We start from the raw sequence: 16,199 nt of genomic DNA on the forward strand, positions 1-16,199 counted from the left end.
TACAGATGGGTGAAGAAAATTAAGTTAGAGTCAACAAAAAAAAGGAAATCCTAACAGAAGGAATGAAAACGTGTACTTCTGATTATACTCCCAATTATTGACAAGATACTGAACACTGATTTCTAAAATATGACATTATACCATGCCCCAAATTATTAATGAGATCTGAATATTTCTATTTTTACTCTGTAAAATTTGTAATTGTGTAACTGTGGGAGGAAAATAGAAAAAAATACTTTAATTATAATGTTAATCCAGTTGATTAGGTCTATTAGATTTTCCTTTTTTTGAATTGTGATACAACCAGTTATTCCCTGTGGACAGAAATGTCTTCACAATTGTGGAAATTTTGTATTTACCTTATTTTTTCAATATCTATGTGATTTTAAGAGCTTGTAACCACAGTATGCAGAGCAAGAACCAAAACTGAGGATGCACTAACATTTCTTCATCCCCAACCACTGCAACCAATTCTGAGCCTTTATAGGTTAAATATCAACTTCCACTAGACTTTCTAACATCTTTTTACAGGCAAAATATTATATTTAGGGTTGAATGCTTTACACTGCGGATAGCATTAGCCTATACTATTGTTTGCACTGCTTCTCCACTTACAGCATGTCACATGCACAGTAAAGTTCACTCTATTGGAGTCAAATAAGATGACTGGGCACCAAACTCAGGCTGCATGTACATTACAATTATAGCATTGGTGTGAAGCTTAGCCAGACTCCCAAGATGAAGTCTCTAATTAAGTCACTTTGCTTTGCTCCAGTCCGATCAAGCTTGATTCTAGATTTCCACTACAATTTTACTGTTGTTTTAAAGCAAAATTGCATAAATGTAATCTCCGAAGCATGTCCCTCGCCTCAGTGTGACATCTTTTGTTCCCTCCGATACTTTGGTTATACTATTTCAGGTAGAAAAAACTTATTTCATTTTTTAATTCCTGCGGTCAGATCGGAGCTAACTTTCATCTCATCAATTTAGACAGGATTTGTACACAGAACAACGTTATGGTTGTCCAGACTCCACCATTCAAACTGTTTTGATATGTTTAAGTATTGGACATCTATATTGTTTTGAATTGAAGCATTATATCAACAGTTTTGGTAAAATTAGAAAATGTAATTAAAAAGACTTGCATTTATATAGCGCCTTTCACGACCACCGGACGTCTCAAAGTGCTTTACAGCCAATGAAGTACAAAACCACAACAGTCAGAAATAATTTCAGAACATCCAAACCTTAGTGCTCTAGGAAGCATCCACTCGCCTGCTCAGAATTGAGTGAAATAACAGCTAAAGCTGTAACTAAAAATGTAATAATACTTTTTTGTTGAATATAACTAGGGCTAAATGGATAGAACTAATCAGTTGCCAGCTACCAATCTTTCCCCTAATGTATATGGACGTTAAGTAAAAAAAAAGGTATGGCTGGGTATCTTAAAACTGTAATCTCTTTTTCCCATATTATTTAGCCATAGTTGCTTGTTAATAAGTATTCATTTATATATTTAAAATCTAACAGCAGTATTTTAATTGTTCACGATAACTCAAATCAGTACGTGATCAAGACAAAAACGATGTCGTTTTATGATATTGGGCCTACTTAAGATCGAGGGCACCACAGCGTTTTAAATAACGCATAGTTAAAGCAGAATATTAGTTATGGCCTAATCTATTTAAATAGTGCTCTCCGGGCCGATCTCCAGCGGTTTGAAACACAGCCTCCAGTCGCAAAATCAAGAATTAATGGGGAGCTCAAAAAGCTCAAACGGTACCACTGCTGAATTATGGTTTCCCATTTAGGTCACATGCCAGCCAGATCGGTGTGTGCATTACCATCTGTCCCTCTCTCTAAGAGAAAACACTGGCTGCGCAGGATTAACATGTCGATGCAAACTCACAACAACTAAGTAGAAAAGGCTGAGCTAATTTTATGCACCGATCAGAGAACTCGTGAGAGTGTCCACCTCTCGAAGTAACTGATTTCTTAAAATACATTGATATTTGTCTCCATATTAGCGACTGGTTGGTTGGCCGGGGGGTGAGCCCATCTCCGTTACTTTTCACCCCAACTCTGAGCCTCGAACGTCAAGACTGGCTTACCTTCCGCACTCGCATTAACTCGGGGTAAAAAAACTCGGGGCAACTCTTCTCGCTCGACTCAAAGAGAGCCAGCGTGTGGCGCGATGTGACGGCCGCTAATTCCCCCTTCACCACCTTCTCTTCTTCTTCCTCCTCCTCCCCTTCGTCTTCTTTCTTTTTCTTTAGCAGAGGAGCCGAGACGGGAAGCGTAGTCAGGGAGACTCGCCGCGGTTCAGCCATGTTCCCGAACTATGCAGGCTTATTCGCTTTTTGTCACCGTTGCTCGTCTGACTCTCTTGCTGGCCTGCCGCCGGTGGTGGCGGACGTGTCTGGAACAATCACAATCCCTTCAACAGCAACAAAAACAAACCCCAAAAACTTCGGCCGCCGCCATCTTGCCGACCTGCGCACCACCGTGCGCGTGCGCACGCCCTGACACCGCAAGGTGCACCTCGAAAAGCTTCACACATCAATTCTCTTTCCTCCAAGAATTTCTTTTACTACGAGAGCTGACGGCAACGCAGCTTGTAATCGGCAATTTTCAAATCATTAAAAAAATAAATCTGCAGGACTTGGGGATATTGACCTTTCACCTGTGCCAGGATCACGTGGGAGGGTGTGGGTTGTCGGTGCGGGGCGGGCGATGGACGAGTTGCTGTGCGAGTAAGATGGCGACAGTGAGTTTACGGGTGGGAGATCTGGTCTGGTAAGAGACGACAGCTTTTCGGTGCGCTGGATTTATGCGATCACCGCGGAATGTTTTTTTTCCCCCCAAGCAATGACCTTGAGTATCTTTTAAATCTGGTTTTCTTTTTGTATTTCTTCTTTCAGGGGGAAGCTGGGTAGGTATCCGCCCTGGCCCGGAAAGGTGAGTCAGTCACACAAAATATAGGAGCGTATATAAGCGTGTTGAAATGCATCTACAACTGAAACCTGTTGCCTAACGTAAGGAAACAGCGGATTTATGGAAGAGGGTCACTCAAATAAAATGGAGAGGAGGAGGGGGAAGGGCAGTATGGTGGTCGGCTGAGGCTAATAGAAAAGATCCCATGGATGACCCTGAGAGCCTTCTTCACTATATGAGAATGATGATGAGAAAATCGCACAATATTAATTGTCCAAGTAGTGAGACTACTTCACGTTGTGTGCATTTTATCAAACACCAAACCTCGCGCGTTATTTTACAGGAACTGTTAGTGGAGCTTGACTGCGATTGTTACCCCTTACAACAACAGCTTGTATTTATATATTAACGGAGTAATAAAGCGTCCCAAGGTGCGTCACAGGAGTGTTGCAAAACACAAAATTGACACTCAGCCATATAAGGAGAATATTAAGGCAGATGACCAAAAGCTTTGTCAAAGAGGCAGGTTTTAAGGAGTATCTTAAAGGAAGAAGCAGAGGTTTAGGCAGAAAATTCCACAGCTTAGGGCCTAGGCAACAGAAGGCATTTGGACTGTTTAACTCGTTACTTTCAAAATTAATCCGTTTTATAAAATTTGTTTAGTTTAAAGATCAACTAATGTTCGAGATTTAGATATGTTTCCATGTTTTGAATGTATTTTTACACAAAGGTTGGAACTTTTGGCCTGAAATCTAGTGTTGTCACCAGTCTTTTTTTGGCTGGACAATGTTTTTCTGTAAGTTGTCCTTTATTTGTGTAAACCAGGCTTTAAACTTTGATTTTTATTCATTGTTGCTGTGTTTTTATTAAAATATTAAAACCAGATCTCTGACAAGAAAACCACTAGGGTCTTGAAATGAAGATTAATGCCAGCAGCAAGGAGAGGAACAGCTGGTCTTGGGAGTTAATGGCAGAGCTGCAGCGTGAGCAGCTTTTGATGAGCTGCAACATTGACTGCCTGAAATAAGGCTAGTGGGAGGCGTTCAAGCAGTTGCGATGTGGCTTCAAAGAGAAATATAAAGTTGCTAAAATTGGGACCATGCTCAGTAATGCAAGAAGTTCTGGAACATAATGCTGTTGGTTTGGCTTCTGGTCTAAATCGGGAATCTGCTTATAGACTGAGGGAGTTCTGACTCCTGTCAGTTGGCAGCAGAGCTGGGACAAGGCGTGAGCTGGAGAGACAGTATAAAAATAAACATAAAATATAATGTCTCAAAAACATAACCTGTTTCTAAATAACTTGTCAAAATTATTAATCAATACTAAAGTCAGATACCCCAACAGAATAAATACATAAACAGAAACTAGTTTAAAAAAAACTTTGCAAAAAAACTGGAATGCAAAAGATTGCCTCAATAGAAACTAGTACAAAAATTAATGCAAAATATATAATAGAAATATTGATCATGAGTCAGTCACAGAGAAACTGGAAAATAGGTGCCATGAAATCTTGCAACAGAGAAATGCAACCACACAGTAATTAAAATAATTTGTCCCAATGGAATTTTTAAGATATTTCTCTAAGCTGTACCAAAACTCTGCCTTCTGACCTGTTTTGGACTTGATTAAAGATGACAACCTTATTTCTTTCTTCAGTGTACAATGTCTTGGTGTTAGGCTAGGATCTTGTCAGTCAATTAATAAAACTCAGTTGTGAAGTTTTAAGATTTCCCCCCCCCAAAAAAAACATTAGGGGAGATCATTGCTTTACTAAGTACCTGTTAAGTAAAACTGTAGGATCAACTTCTCCATAGGTTATGCCTTGCAGGCCAATGTGTGTGTGAGCAGGTGACTAAATATCAGTTACTGGGTGGTTAATATGTATAACTGAGCAAATAGTGCAAAAATATGTAATCTTGAAATTGGTTAGTTGGCAATTGTGTTTTTGCCTTACATGATGTCTGATGAATATTCTGATAGGTTAATTACGTTCTTGTAAAAAATTGCACATTCTACAGTATGTGAAAATACCACCATTCCTGGATCTATCAAATCAGGTGATTGGTAAAAATATTGACGTACTGTATCCATAAAAGGAATAAAGCTGGGTTTGAACGTGTCTACATCTTAAGACTCTTGATTTCAAACTAGTATATTGCTTAATATAACGCACAGCTCTGTCACTATTCTGTTGCAGCGAACGCTGTACTCGTGACATCTGGTGGAACGTAATAATGGTCACACAGTAAATGATCTTCAAATTGGTGTCAGCAGCATCACCAATGGGTATAGGACATTTACTGCTGTACTGATTGGTAGCAGCCATTGTAATGACAGCCAAAACTTTTTAAAAAGGTCTAACTTTTTTTTTCTCCCTTGGGGAACAGTGGTTCTTATTTGTGTCTGTATAATCAATTTACAATTAATTATCAATGTTTGAACTTTTTTTTATGTTTCAAGATTGTTAACCCACCCAAAGATCTAAAGAAACCACGGGGGAAAAAATGCTTCTTTGTAAAATTCTTTGGAACTGAAGACCAGTAAGTAGTTAGTTTATATTTACACGCTTGAAAAGGCATAGTTCAATATTCTTTTAAAAGGTTGCCTACTGGCTAAGCCATGGGCCATATTTGAGGATGTGTAGTCATGTTGAGGTGGAGCACCCTATTCTCAGAGATTAGCAGTTAGGCAGAAATTTAAAAAAATTGAAGTTTTTAAAAAAAAAAATCCATCAATTAATGTTGATTTTTTTCAGACATCAAGTGAATAGACAATATTCAACTTGACATCTACATTTTAATATTTTTGGGGTTTTCTTTTAATTGCTTGTTATTTATATAGTAGTTTACTCCTGTCTAATGACTTGTTCCAAAATGAGTGCATATTGGGAAATTATTATCCTACAGGTGGATAACAGAAGATGTTCACGTAAAAGCATTTCATGCTGGCCTTTATTTCTTCTGTGTTAGCAGAATATAGGGAACTTCACTAGTGTTGAGCCCTCGTGGGCTGTTTCATAAAACCCACAAGTTGTGCTTTGCTATATTGGGCTGAACAATCTAGCTATAGTTTCCCAAGTACTCTAGCACTGATCGCTTGTCACTTTGCAGTTATTCCTCCATTGCCCCCTCCACTCATCTCCTCCATAAGATTCCTCTCCTGCTCCCTTGATACTCTTCCCATCCAACTACTGATCAGTTAACAACTGCTAGCACCCATCCTAGGTGAGAATAACATAAGAACAGGAGTAGGCCATTCAGCCCCACGTGCCTGTTCCGCCATTCAATTAGACCATGGCTGATCTGTACCTCAACTCTATTTACCCGCCTTTGCTCTGGATCCCTTAATATCCTTGCTTAACAAAAATCTAGCGCTCAATTTAGAATTTTTCAACACCTAGCTCAAACAGCTTGTTGAGGGAGAAAGTTCCAGATTTGCAGTACTCTGTGTGAAGAAGTGCTTCCTGACGCCACCCTGAACTGTCAACTCTAATTTTAAGGTTATACCTCCTAGTTCTGGACTCCCGCCCACCCCCCCCCCCCCCCCCCCCGCCAAGAGGAAATAGTTTCTCCATCTACCCTATCAAATCCTTGAATCATCTTAAACACCTCAACAGTTCACTTTCCTCGAGCACTGTCCCTATCCCTTTCAAAACCCCTAATCAAAAAAAACCATCCTCAAACCATCCATCTTCTCTAACGATAAACCCATTTCTAACCTCTCCAAGATCCTTGAAAGTGTTGTTGCCTCCTAACTCCACGTATATATCCTGAAACTCCCTGTTTGAATCTTTCCAGTCCAGCTTCTGCGCATGTTACACCACTGAGATCACCATGGCTGCAGTCATAAATGACATCCAAAATGACTATGACCATGGTGTCTTTTCTCTCCTTATCCTCCTCAAACTTTTCCGAGCATTTGACGTGGTTCATTATGATGCTCTTCTCCACTGCCACTTAATTTTCCAGCTCTGGGATGGTGGATTTCTGCTCTTCCTACTGGGTCATAGCCAGTATATCTCCAGCAATCACCTTGCTTCCCTTCCCACGCCTTCACCTCTACAGCCCCTTCAAGGATCTCTCCTTGGCCCACCCTTCCTCATCTTCCATCTCTCCACCACTTTTCTGCTGTCAGACTGTGTCTGACATTAAGTCATGGACAAGTCACAAATTCCTTCATCCGATTTTCAGGAAGATCAAAGCCATTTTTTTCCTCAGCTGCTTTAAACTCTGCTTGCTTTAATGCTGATTCCATGACCATCCCTGGCCTTTCACTTGGGCTGAGCAAGACCATACAAAACCTTGGATGTGCTGTTTAATGCTGAGCTGAGTTTCAAATCTCGTATCCTCTCCATCACAGAAACTGCTTGTTTTCATCTGCATACATTGCCTGCTTTGCCACTGAACCCCAAATCCATCTTTTTGCCATCTCCAGGCTATTATTCAGTGCTCTTAGTATTGCTCTGTAAAGTGCCTCATAATGTTTTATACATTAAAGGCACTGTACGAGTTGTTTACATGTGTTTATATTTGGTTAATTTTTCAACTTATGATGGAAGTTGCTGAGCAATGGAACACCATTTTTTCCCCTAGTCACTATTGAGCATTCGTGGGTCAGGTATAACACTTGAAGTGCTGTAACCTACAAGGCTACAGACCAAGAGCTGGAAAGTGGGATTAGACTGAATAGCTCTTTTTCGTTTGGCACAGACACGATGGGCCGAATGTCCTCCTCCTGTGCCGCAAATTTCTATGATTCTAACACAACTCGATCTAGGTCCCACTGCACGCTTGGGAAGTACTTAAAATTCTTCTGCTCTTGCTTCTCTTTTTAGCACTAACTAAATTCCTGCTCCCCTTGCAGCTCATAGGGAAATGGCATATTTCCTTTGAATGTCAAGAAATCTGCAGTTAAGGAAGTCATCAGTAAAAGCTGTGTTGGCAAAGATTAATTTTCTTCATGGTCCTAGATGCCAATTGGGAGGTGTCATCTACTTTTAACATTTAGTATCTACCAGGCATATAGCACTATACAGCAAAGGCTATGGGCCCTGACAACATCCCGGCTATCGTGCTGAAGACTTGTGCTCCAGGACTAGCTGTGCCTCTAGCCAAGCTGTTCCAATACAGCTACAACACTGGCATCTATCCGACAATGTGGAAAACTGCCCAGGTATGTCCTGTCCACAAAAAGCAGGACAAATCCAACCCAGCCAATTAACGCCCTATCAGTCTACTCTCAATCATCAGCAAAGTGATGGAAGGTGTCTTCGACAGTGCCATCAAGTGGCACTTACTCACCAATAACTTGCTCGCTGATGCCCAGTTTGCGTTCTGCCAAGACTACTGGGCTCCCGACCTCATTACAGCCTTGGTCCAAACATGGACAAAGGAGCTGAATTCCAGAGGTGAGGTGAGGTGAGAGTGACTGCCCTTGACATCAAGGCAGCATTTGACCGAGTCTGGCATCAAGGAGCCCTAGTAAAACTGAAGTCACTGGGAATCGGGGAAAACGCTCCACTGGCTGGAGTCATACCTAGCACAAAGGAAGATGGTTGTGGTGGTTGAAGGTCAATCATCACAGCCCCAGGACATCGCTGCAGGCGTTCCTCAGGGCAGTGTCCTAGGCCCAACCATCTTCAGCTGCTTTATCAATGACCTTCCCTCCAACATAAGGTCAGAAATGGGGATGTTTGCTGATGACTGCACAGTGTTCAGCGCCATTCACAACTCCTCAGATAATGAAGCAGTCCATGCCCGCATGCAACAAGACTTGGATGACGTTCAGGCTTGGGCTGATGAGTGGCAGATAACATTCGCGCCAGAGAAGTGCCAGGCAATGACTATCTCCAACAAGTGAGAGTCTAATCACCTCCCCATGACATTCAATAGCATTACCATCACCGAATCCCCCAATATCAACATCCTGGGGGTTACCATTAACCAGAAACTTAACTGGGCCAGCCACATAAATACTGTGGCAACAAGAGCAGGTCAGAGGCTAGGTATTCTATGGTGAGTGTCTCACCTCCTGACTCCCCAAAGCCTTTCCACCATCTACAAGGCACAAGTCAGGAGTGTGATGGAATACTCTCCACTTGCCTAGATGAGTGCAGCTCCAACAACACTCAAGAAGCTCGACACCATCCAGGACAAAGCAGCCCGCTTGATTGGCACCCCATTCACCACCTTAAACATTCACTCCCTCCACCACCGACGTACCGTGGCTGCAGTGTGTACCATCTACAAGATGCACGGCAGCAACTCCCAAACCTGCGACCTCTTCCACCTAGAAGGACAAGGGCAGCAGGCGCATGGGAACACCACCACCTCCAAGTTCCCCTCCAAGTCACACACCACCCTGACTTAGAAGTATATCGCCGTTCCTTCATTGTCGCTGGGTCAAAATCCTGGAACTCCCTCCCTAACAGCACTGTGGGAGTACCTTCATCACACGGACTGCAGTGGTTCAAGAAGGCAGCTCACTATCACCTTCTCAAGGGCAACTAGGGATGGGCAATAAATGCTGGCCTTGCCAGCGACGCCCACATCCCATAAACGAATAAAAAAAAATGCAGATGGCACTGAACTGTAAAATTGCTGATCTTGTCTAAGTAGTGCAAGTGGCTCTTTTCTAGCACTTAGACCTGATGTAGCAGGTCTCCAGAAATTGGAGATTAAATGTGATGCTTCTACTAACTGAAAAGATAAATATAACACAAAGGGGAAAGATAGAGAATGTTCTCTCTTTAATCCTTAAAAACTGTACCACTCCAGGGAATTGACTGTTGCTTGGTTTTGCAAGTTTTCAACTTGCATACTATGATGAAATGTACACTATTTCAGTTATACGGTTAATCCAATGTTATTAACTTTTACAGTAATAACCACATGGAACTAAGAGATGGTGTTGAAATTGCTCTGCAATAGTAATAGCAAATGTGATTGTAGTAATGAGAATCAGGTAAAGGGGTGACAGGGTGAGAAAGCAATATGCCAGAAATGAACCAATTTAATTGTGCAGAGTTATTACATATACTTCTGACATTAGAGTAGCTTTGTAACTTGTAGTGCAGTAGAAGTGTTTAATTAGGACCCCTTTTGGTGGAAACCGATTTTCCTAAATTAGCTGATCATGCGTGTTATAATTCAGGTGCCTTCCTGAAACTTTCTACTTGTGCTTAACACAAAAGTTGTCTTCAGTCGGTGACTGCATATTCCCAGTGCAGTAACAAAATTAATGAGGCACAGAATGTAGTTTATTGTTAGATATGCCATGAAGACAGTTGGACACTATCAGGACACAATATATGTTGGGTACATATTGCAAAAACCAACGAGCAGTAGCCATTTTAGAGGCTTTATAAATGTCATCTGTTTGAAGACCTAGAAGTTCAATTCAAGGGAGCTGATTTTGTTTTGTTGCAGTGCGTGGATCAAAGTAGACCAACTTAAATCCTATCACCTTCACAAGGAGGAAATGATAAAAATTACCAAAGGGAAACGTTTCCAACAGGCAGTGGATGCGGTTGAGGAATTCATTAAATCCAAGGTAAGGTGTACCATTGTTGATCTAGTGGATCAAAAATGATCACTGTGGGTTTGTTTGAGAGAATAGGTCAGCGTTTCACATTAGTGTGCAATTATACTACAACTCTAGCATTACCGCAAACTAGTTTCCCTATAAAGCTCTCTTGCGTGCCAGGATCAGGGAATGCCACATTAAGCATATTTTGTCAAATATGGATATTCTTCAAGCCTCTTGAATACATTTTAAACCTACCTGGAGAGTGCTGATGCTCCTGGTTACATGCTCTAAATATTTAACTCTCATTTGCTGAGAGTGGAGCTCAGAGCATGTATGTAAGCACATATGCACAGAGTTCTCTGCATGGGTGATGGAATTGCAGTTTGAGCTAGGCAGCATGAACGTGTTACTAAAATAAAAACAGAAAATGCTGGAAATACTCAGCAGGTCAAGCAGCATCTGTGGATAGAGAAACGGCGTTAACATTTCAGGTCCTGAAACAATGGGCTAGAAATTGCAGTTGGAGGCGTAGCTCTGGAGTACGTCTCCGACCCACAAAGCCCTTCCGAACCTACCTCCAGGTGCGCAGGCTGTGAAGAGTTGCGGTCTCGGGCCTCCAGGTGTATGGCTGCGTAAAGGCTCATGGATCCCAGGGACGCAGGTGGTTCGGAAGCGTCCCTGGGTTCACATGGGCCCGGTCCTCCAATCACAAAGGAGGATTCCTTTGCAATCATTTATGAAGGGAATCCCCTAATATGCAATGGAATCTCCAAATAATTACACAATTTACATAATTCTAATAAATAAATATACAGCATTTCAATTTTATTCACAAGTCCCTTCAGTGCACCAACCTCAATAAAAATTTAATTTTTAGATCAATAGTTTTAAACATGTTAATCCTGGCTAATAGTTGCATAAACTAATTTAAAGTGTATGTGCATCATTTTTGATTTTTAAATGTTTAATTTAATTTAAGGCCTATATATACCCTTAAGCTGATGAAGGCAGGCCCTATGCCTGCTTTTACCAGCCTTAAAGTTTGTTGGGCAGTTGCTGGGCAATAGACCAACTCTGCACCAGCAATACTGATTTTCTATGTGGTTTGGATGATCTGTCAAGGCGTACCTTGACAGATCGCAAGTTCCAGACTTCTCGTGTGTGCGGAAAGCTGGAAGTTGCCGGGCCATTCAAATGGATAATGACGGCATACTCTGGGTACGCTGTCGGGGAGACTACAATCTCAGGGCCGTTAACTCTGTTTCTCTCTTCACAGATGCTGTTTGACCTGCTAAGTATTTCTAGCATTTTCTGATTTCCAGCATCCGCGGTATTTTGCTTTTGTATGAATGTGTTGCTGCCTGGTGGGAATTGATACCGCAGTAAATGGTCTTGGACTGTTGGGTCTGTAATTATTCTGCATTATAGCAATGCGATAGCAGCTTAAGAAACTCAATTCCGCAATGGAAATAATTAAGAATCAGTCAGGACATTTCCTACTGCTTGAATCTGAGTAAACAAAATGTGCAAATAAATATAAAATGTGAAAATTAAACCCATCAATATGAATTGAGATGTTTTGGTTGCTATTGAAAACTTTTAGAAGTGTTGAGGGAATGTTAAGACCTGATCTGTGGGATTGCCTTGTCATGAGGGATACCACAAATGAGTTACGGCCAGTACCACAAGTGGAGTATAAATCACAGTCCTGCAGATCTTTAGAATGTATTCTGTCCGTACCATACTTTAGCATCTAAACTGTTTTTTAAATGAGTAATAATGTTAAAATGGGCAATTATGTCAAAATGGGTTTAATGATGCACTTTGTTCCCAATAAATTGGTTCCAATACAGTTGGGAGTATTAACATGAGGGATGATTGTTGTGTGATAATATGGTTTGAATGTTTGTGCTTTGAACATTTGCTCTTTAAAATTTGAAGAGATACAATTATTAAAATGTGGAAAAATAATGGCATCGCTTATCAATGCTTTAATGTTTTACCAACACTGATCTTGAATAAATGCTGTAGATTGGTCGTGTATGAGAGCTCTGGGTATCGTCTTAAAAGACAGGCAGTCCTGAAGGTTTTTGGAGACCAGATTCAATGCAATAGATTTTTCGGTGGGGATGGGGTAGAATTACACCATGACCAGTTTATACAGGCAGTTTCCACAAAAAATGTGGGCACGGATATTTATATTGGAAAGTTGATGGGAAGTGCGTGCAGATGCAAAATTTTGAAGATATTCATACTAATCGATTTTTTTCTGTGGCGTTACACACGTGAAATCATCACTAGGTTTAGCCCTCGGATGAAGTGGGGATAGAGGGCATGGGAACCATGTCTGGGCGCACAGATGTAATTCAGTGCCAATTTTAAAATCATTATGTCCTTTATTTATATTTCCATTATAAATTCCTTATATGTCTATATTTGTAATGGAAACTAAATTTGTCAGGCAGCAATTGCACCCTCCTGCCAGTGGTAGTGCTGTTGTGCTAACACTAGATGGAGCGTGTAATTGTATGTAGCATGGAAAGGAGCCACTAATGTCTATAGGCTGCATTTGGGATTGGGGTTGCAGAGAAAATGTGACCCTCAACAATTCCCTTCTCCCAATCATTCATACTTCACCCGCTCCTTCCAACCTCACACTCATCACTATCTCTTTCCATTGACTTAGCCCTTGTATTATCCATTTCCTCTTCTTCCACTGCCACTCAAATCACCAGCTTCCCTTTTCCCTTCCTCTTTCCCTCCGCTTTGTTTGCTCTTAAAATTCAACTTTGTTTTAAAAAATGAACACAAGGAAACTGTTTTTCCAACGCTGTCCCATTGGTATTCAAAGTCAGAAGCTCTGTTTCACAGCTGTACGTGATCAGCATTGTTCTATCAAAATAACACAGGTGAGATAATCAGTGGGCTGCAAAATTGCTGTCCGATAACTCGCTCCTGTGTGTGTGCTGACTTCTTTGTGTCCGATCACGTTTCTGGTAGACAAATCTTCCTATAAATCTGAATATCCAACATGTTTTATCTATTAAATATGTTGGCCCAGATATTCCGATCCCTACGGGTGGGTACACAGGAAATGCCGTTTTTAGACATGCACAGCGCATGCGCCGAAAACCGGCATATCCGATCTGTCAAGAATCCTCTTGACAGATCCTCCGGCTGCCCTGGAGAAGGGCCTCTGCGGGCAGATAGTTCCGCTTTTTGGAGACCCTCTGCCCACAGAAAACCCTTACAATTCTTACGCCTGGTAAAAGCAGACGTAAGGCCTGCTTTTACCAGGATAAGAGTTGAAAAAAGGTTTTTAAAAAATGTTCACTGATGTATCATTTAAAAATACTTTAAATAAATAAAGGTAAGTTTATTTTTAGCCCTGTAAAAAAACTTTAATTATTTTTTCCAAAAAATTAAATTTTTGTTTAAAATACTTAATTTATTGTAATTTCAAGTCATTTTAAAAATGTGATTTAAAAAAAAAAAATTATTTAAAGTTTTACTATGATTTTGGGGTGATCTCAATTCATATATTTGACAGGTCTACCTGTCAAGCGTATAAGAACATAAGAAATAGGAGCAGGAGTAGGCCAATCGGCCCCTCGAGCCTGCTCCGCCATTCAATAAGATCATAGCTGATCTGATCCTAATCGCCAAACCACTATCACAGAACCATCTCCTGAATCTAACAGAATTAGACACACAAAATAGGAGCAGGATCAGGCTACACGGCCCCTGGGCCCGCTCCGCTACCCACAGGGCCATGACCGATCCGAACCTAGACTCATGTCCAAATTCCTGCCCGTTCCCCGTAACCCTTAATTCCCTTTACTTCTAGGAAACTGTCTATTTCTGTTTTAAATTTATGTAATGATGTAGCTTCTACAGCTTTTTGGGGCAGCATATTCCATGGACCTACCACCCTCTGAGTGAAGTAGTTCCTCCTCATCTCAGTTTTGAAAGAGCAGCCCCTTATTCTAAGACTATGCCCCCTAGTTCTAGTTTCACACATCATCGGGAACATCTTCCCTGCATCCACCCGATCCGACCCCTTCACAATCTTATATGTTTCAATAAGATCGCCTCTCATTCTTCTGAACTCCAATGAGTAGAGTCCCAATCTACTCAACCTCTCCTCATATGTCCATCCCCTCATCCCCGGGATTAACCGAGTGAACCTTCTTTGTACTGACTCGAGAGCAAGTATGTCCTTTCTTAAGTATGGACACCAAAACTGTACGCAGTATTCCAGGTGCGGTCTCACCAATACCTTGTACAACTGAAGCAATACCTCCCTATTTTTATATTCTATCCCCCTAGCAATGAAAGCCAACATTCCATTGGCCGCCTTAATCACTTGCTGCACCTGCATACTAACCTTTTGAGTTTCGTGCACCAAAACCCCCAGATCCCTTTGTACTTCAGTACTTTCCAGTTTCTTGCCATTAAGATAATAACTTGCTCTACGATTTTTCCTGCCAAAGTGCATAACCTCACACTTTCCAGTATTGTATTCCATCTGCCAAATCTCTGCCCACTTACTTAGCCTGTCTATGTCCCCTTGCAGGTTTTTTATGTCCTCCTCACTCACTACTTTCCCTCCCATCTTAGTATCATCTGCAAACTTTGATATGTTACACTCGGTCCCCTCCTCCAAATCGTTAATATAGATTGTAAAGAGTTGGGGACCCAGCACTGACCCCTGCGGAACACCACTGGTTACTGATTGCCACTCTGAGAATGAACCATTTATCCCAACTCTCTGCCTTCTGTTAGATAGCCAATCCTCTATCCATGCCAGAATATTACCCCCAATCCTGTGATTTTTTTATCTTAAGCAATAATCTTTTGTGTGGCACCTTGTCAAATGCCTTTTGGAAGTCTAAATACACTACGTCCACTGGTTCCCCTTTATCCACCCTATATGTTACTTCCTCAAAGAACTCCAGCAAACTTGTCAAACATGACTTCCCCTTCATAAAACCATGCTGACTTTGTCCTATTAAATTATGATTATCCAAATGTCCTGTTACTGTCTCCTTAATAATGGACTCCAAAATTTTACCTACCACAGATGTTAGGCTAACCGGTCTATAGTTTCCAGCCTTCTGTCTACTGCCCTTTTTAAATAAGGGTGTTACATTAGCAGTTTTCCAGTCTGCCGGGACCTTTGCCAAGTCCAGGGAGTTTTGGAAAATTATTACCAATGCATCCACAATCCCTACCGCCACTTCCCTCAAGACCCTAGGATGTAAGCCATCAGGTCCAGGTGATTTATCCGCCTTGAGTCCCATTATTTTACCGAGTACCACTTCCTTAGTGATTTTGATCGTGTTTAGCTCCTCCCCCCCCTTTAGCCCCCTGTTTGTCCAGTGTTGGGATATTCTTAGTGTCTTCTACTGTAAAAACTGATATAAAATATTCATTCAGTGTTTTTGCCATCTCCATATTTCCCACCATTAATTTCCCGGTCTGATCCTCTAAGGGACCAACATTTACTTTAGCCACCCTTTTTCTTTTTATATAACTATAAAAACTCTTACTATCTGTTTTTATATTTTTTGCTAATTTACTTTCATAATCTATCTTCCCTTTCTTAATCAATCTTTTTGTTATTTTTTGTTGTCTTTTAAAGTTTTCCCAATCCTCTATCCTCCCACTAGATTTGGCTACCTTATATGCCCTTGTTTTTAGTCGAATACTATCCTTAGCCACGGATGGCTGACTTC

The 16,199-nt window shown here is 41.1% G+C and overlaps 2 protein-coding genes across 12 annotated transcripts in view; one reads left to right on the top strand and one right to left on the bottom strand.

Annotated features, from left to right (window-relative positions):
• LOC147110566 (ubinuclein-1-like) overlaps positions 1 to 2,530 on the bottom strand; it is an 88,509-nt gene extending 85,979 nt beyond the window's left edge. For 4 of the 5 annotated variants that reach the window (XM_086000652.1, XM_086000655.1, XM_086000654.1 and 1 more), the window contains exon 1: positions 2,112 to 2,530. In XM_086000652.1, the coding sequence (XP_085856778.1) occupies positions 2,112 to 2,330 (219 nt within the window). In that variant the 5' untranslated portion in view covers positions 2,331 to 2,530. The remainder of the gene's footprint in view (positions 1 to 2,111) is intronic. The other variant, XM_086000653.1, reaches the window with a different exon arrangement.
• Positions 2,531 to 2,689: 159 nt separating this feature from the next.
• The window catches only part of glyr1 (glyoxylate reductase 1 homolog (Arabidopsis)), a 54,122-nt gene continuing 40,612 nt past the window's right edge, over positions 2,690 to 16,199 (top strand). For 5 of the 7 annotated variants that reach the window (XM_086000657.1, XM_086000656.1, XM_086000659.1 and 2 more), the window contains exons 1-4: positions 2,690 to 2,796; positions 2,922 to 2,958; positions 5,395 to 5,474; positions 10,362 to 10,485. In XM_086000657.1, coding sequence (XP_085856783.1) covers positions 2,759 to 2,796; positions 2,922 to 2,958; positions 5,395 to 5,474; positions 10,362 to 10,485 — 279 coding nt within the window. In that variant the 5' untranslated portion in view covers positions 2,690 to 2,758. The remainder of the gene's footprint in view (positions 2,797 to 2,921; positions 2,959 to 5,394; positions 5,475 to 10,361; positions 10,486 to 16,199) is intronic. The other 2 variants (XM_086000660.1, XM_086000663.1) reach the window with 2 other exon arrangements.

This window comes from Somniosus microcephalus, chromosome 11, assembly GCF_052327205.1.
Source record: "Somniosus microcephalus isolate GS21.2 chromosome 11, FLI_Smic_1.0, whole genome shotgun sequence".
Classification (NCBI taxonomy): Eukaryota; Metazoa; Chordata; class Chondrichthyes; order Squaliformes; family Somniosidae; genus Somniosus; species Somniosus microcephalus.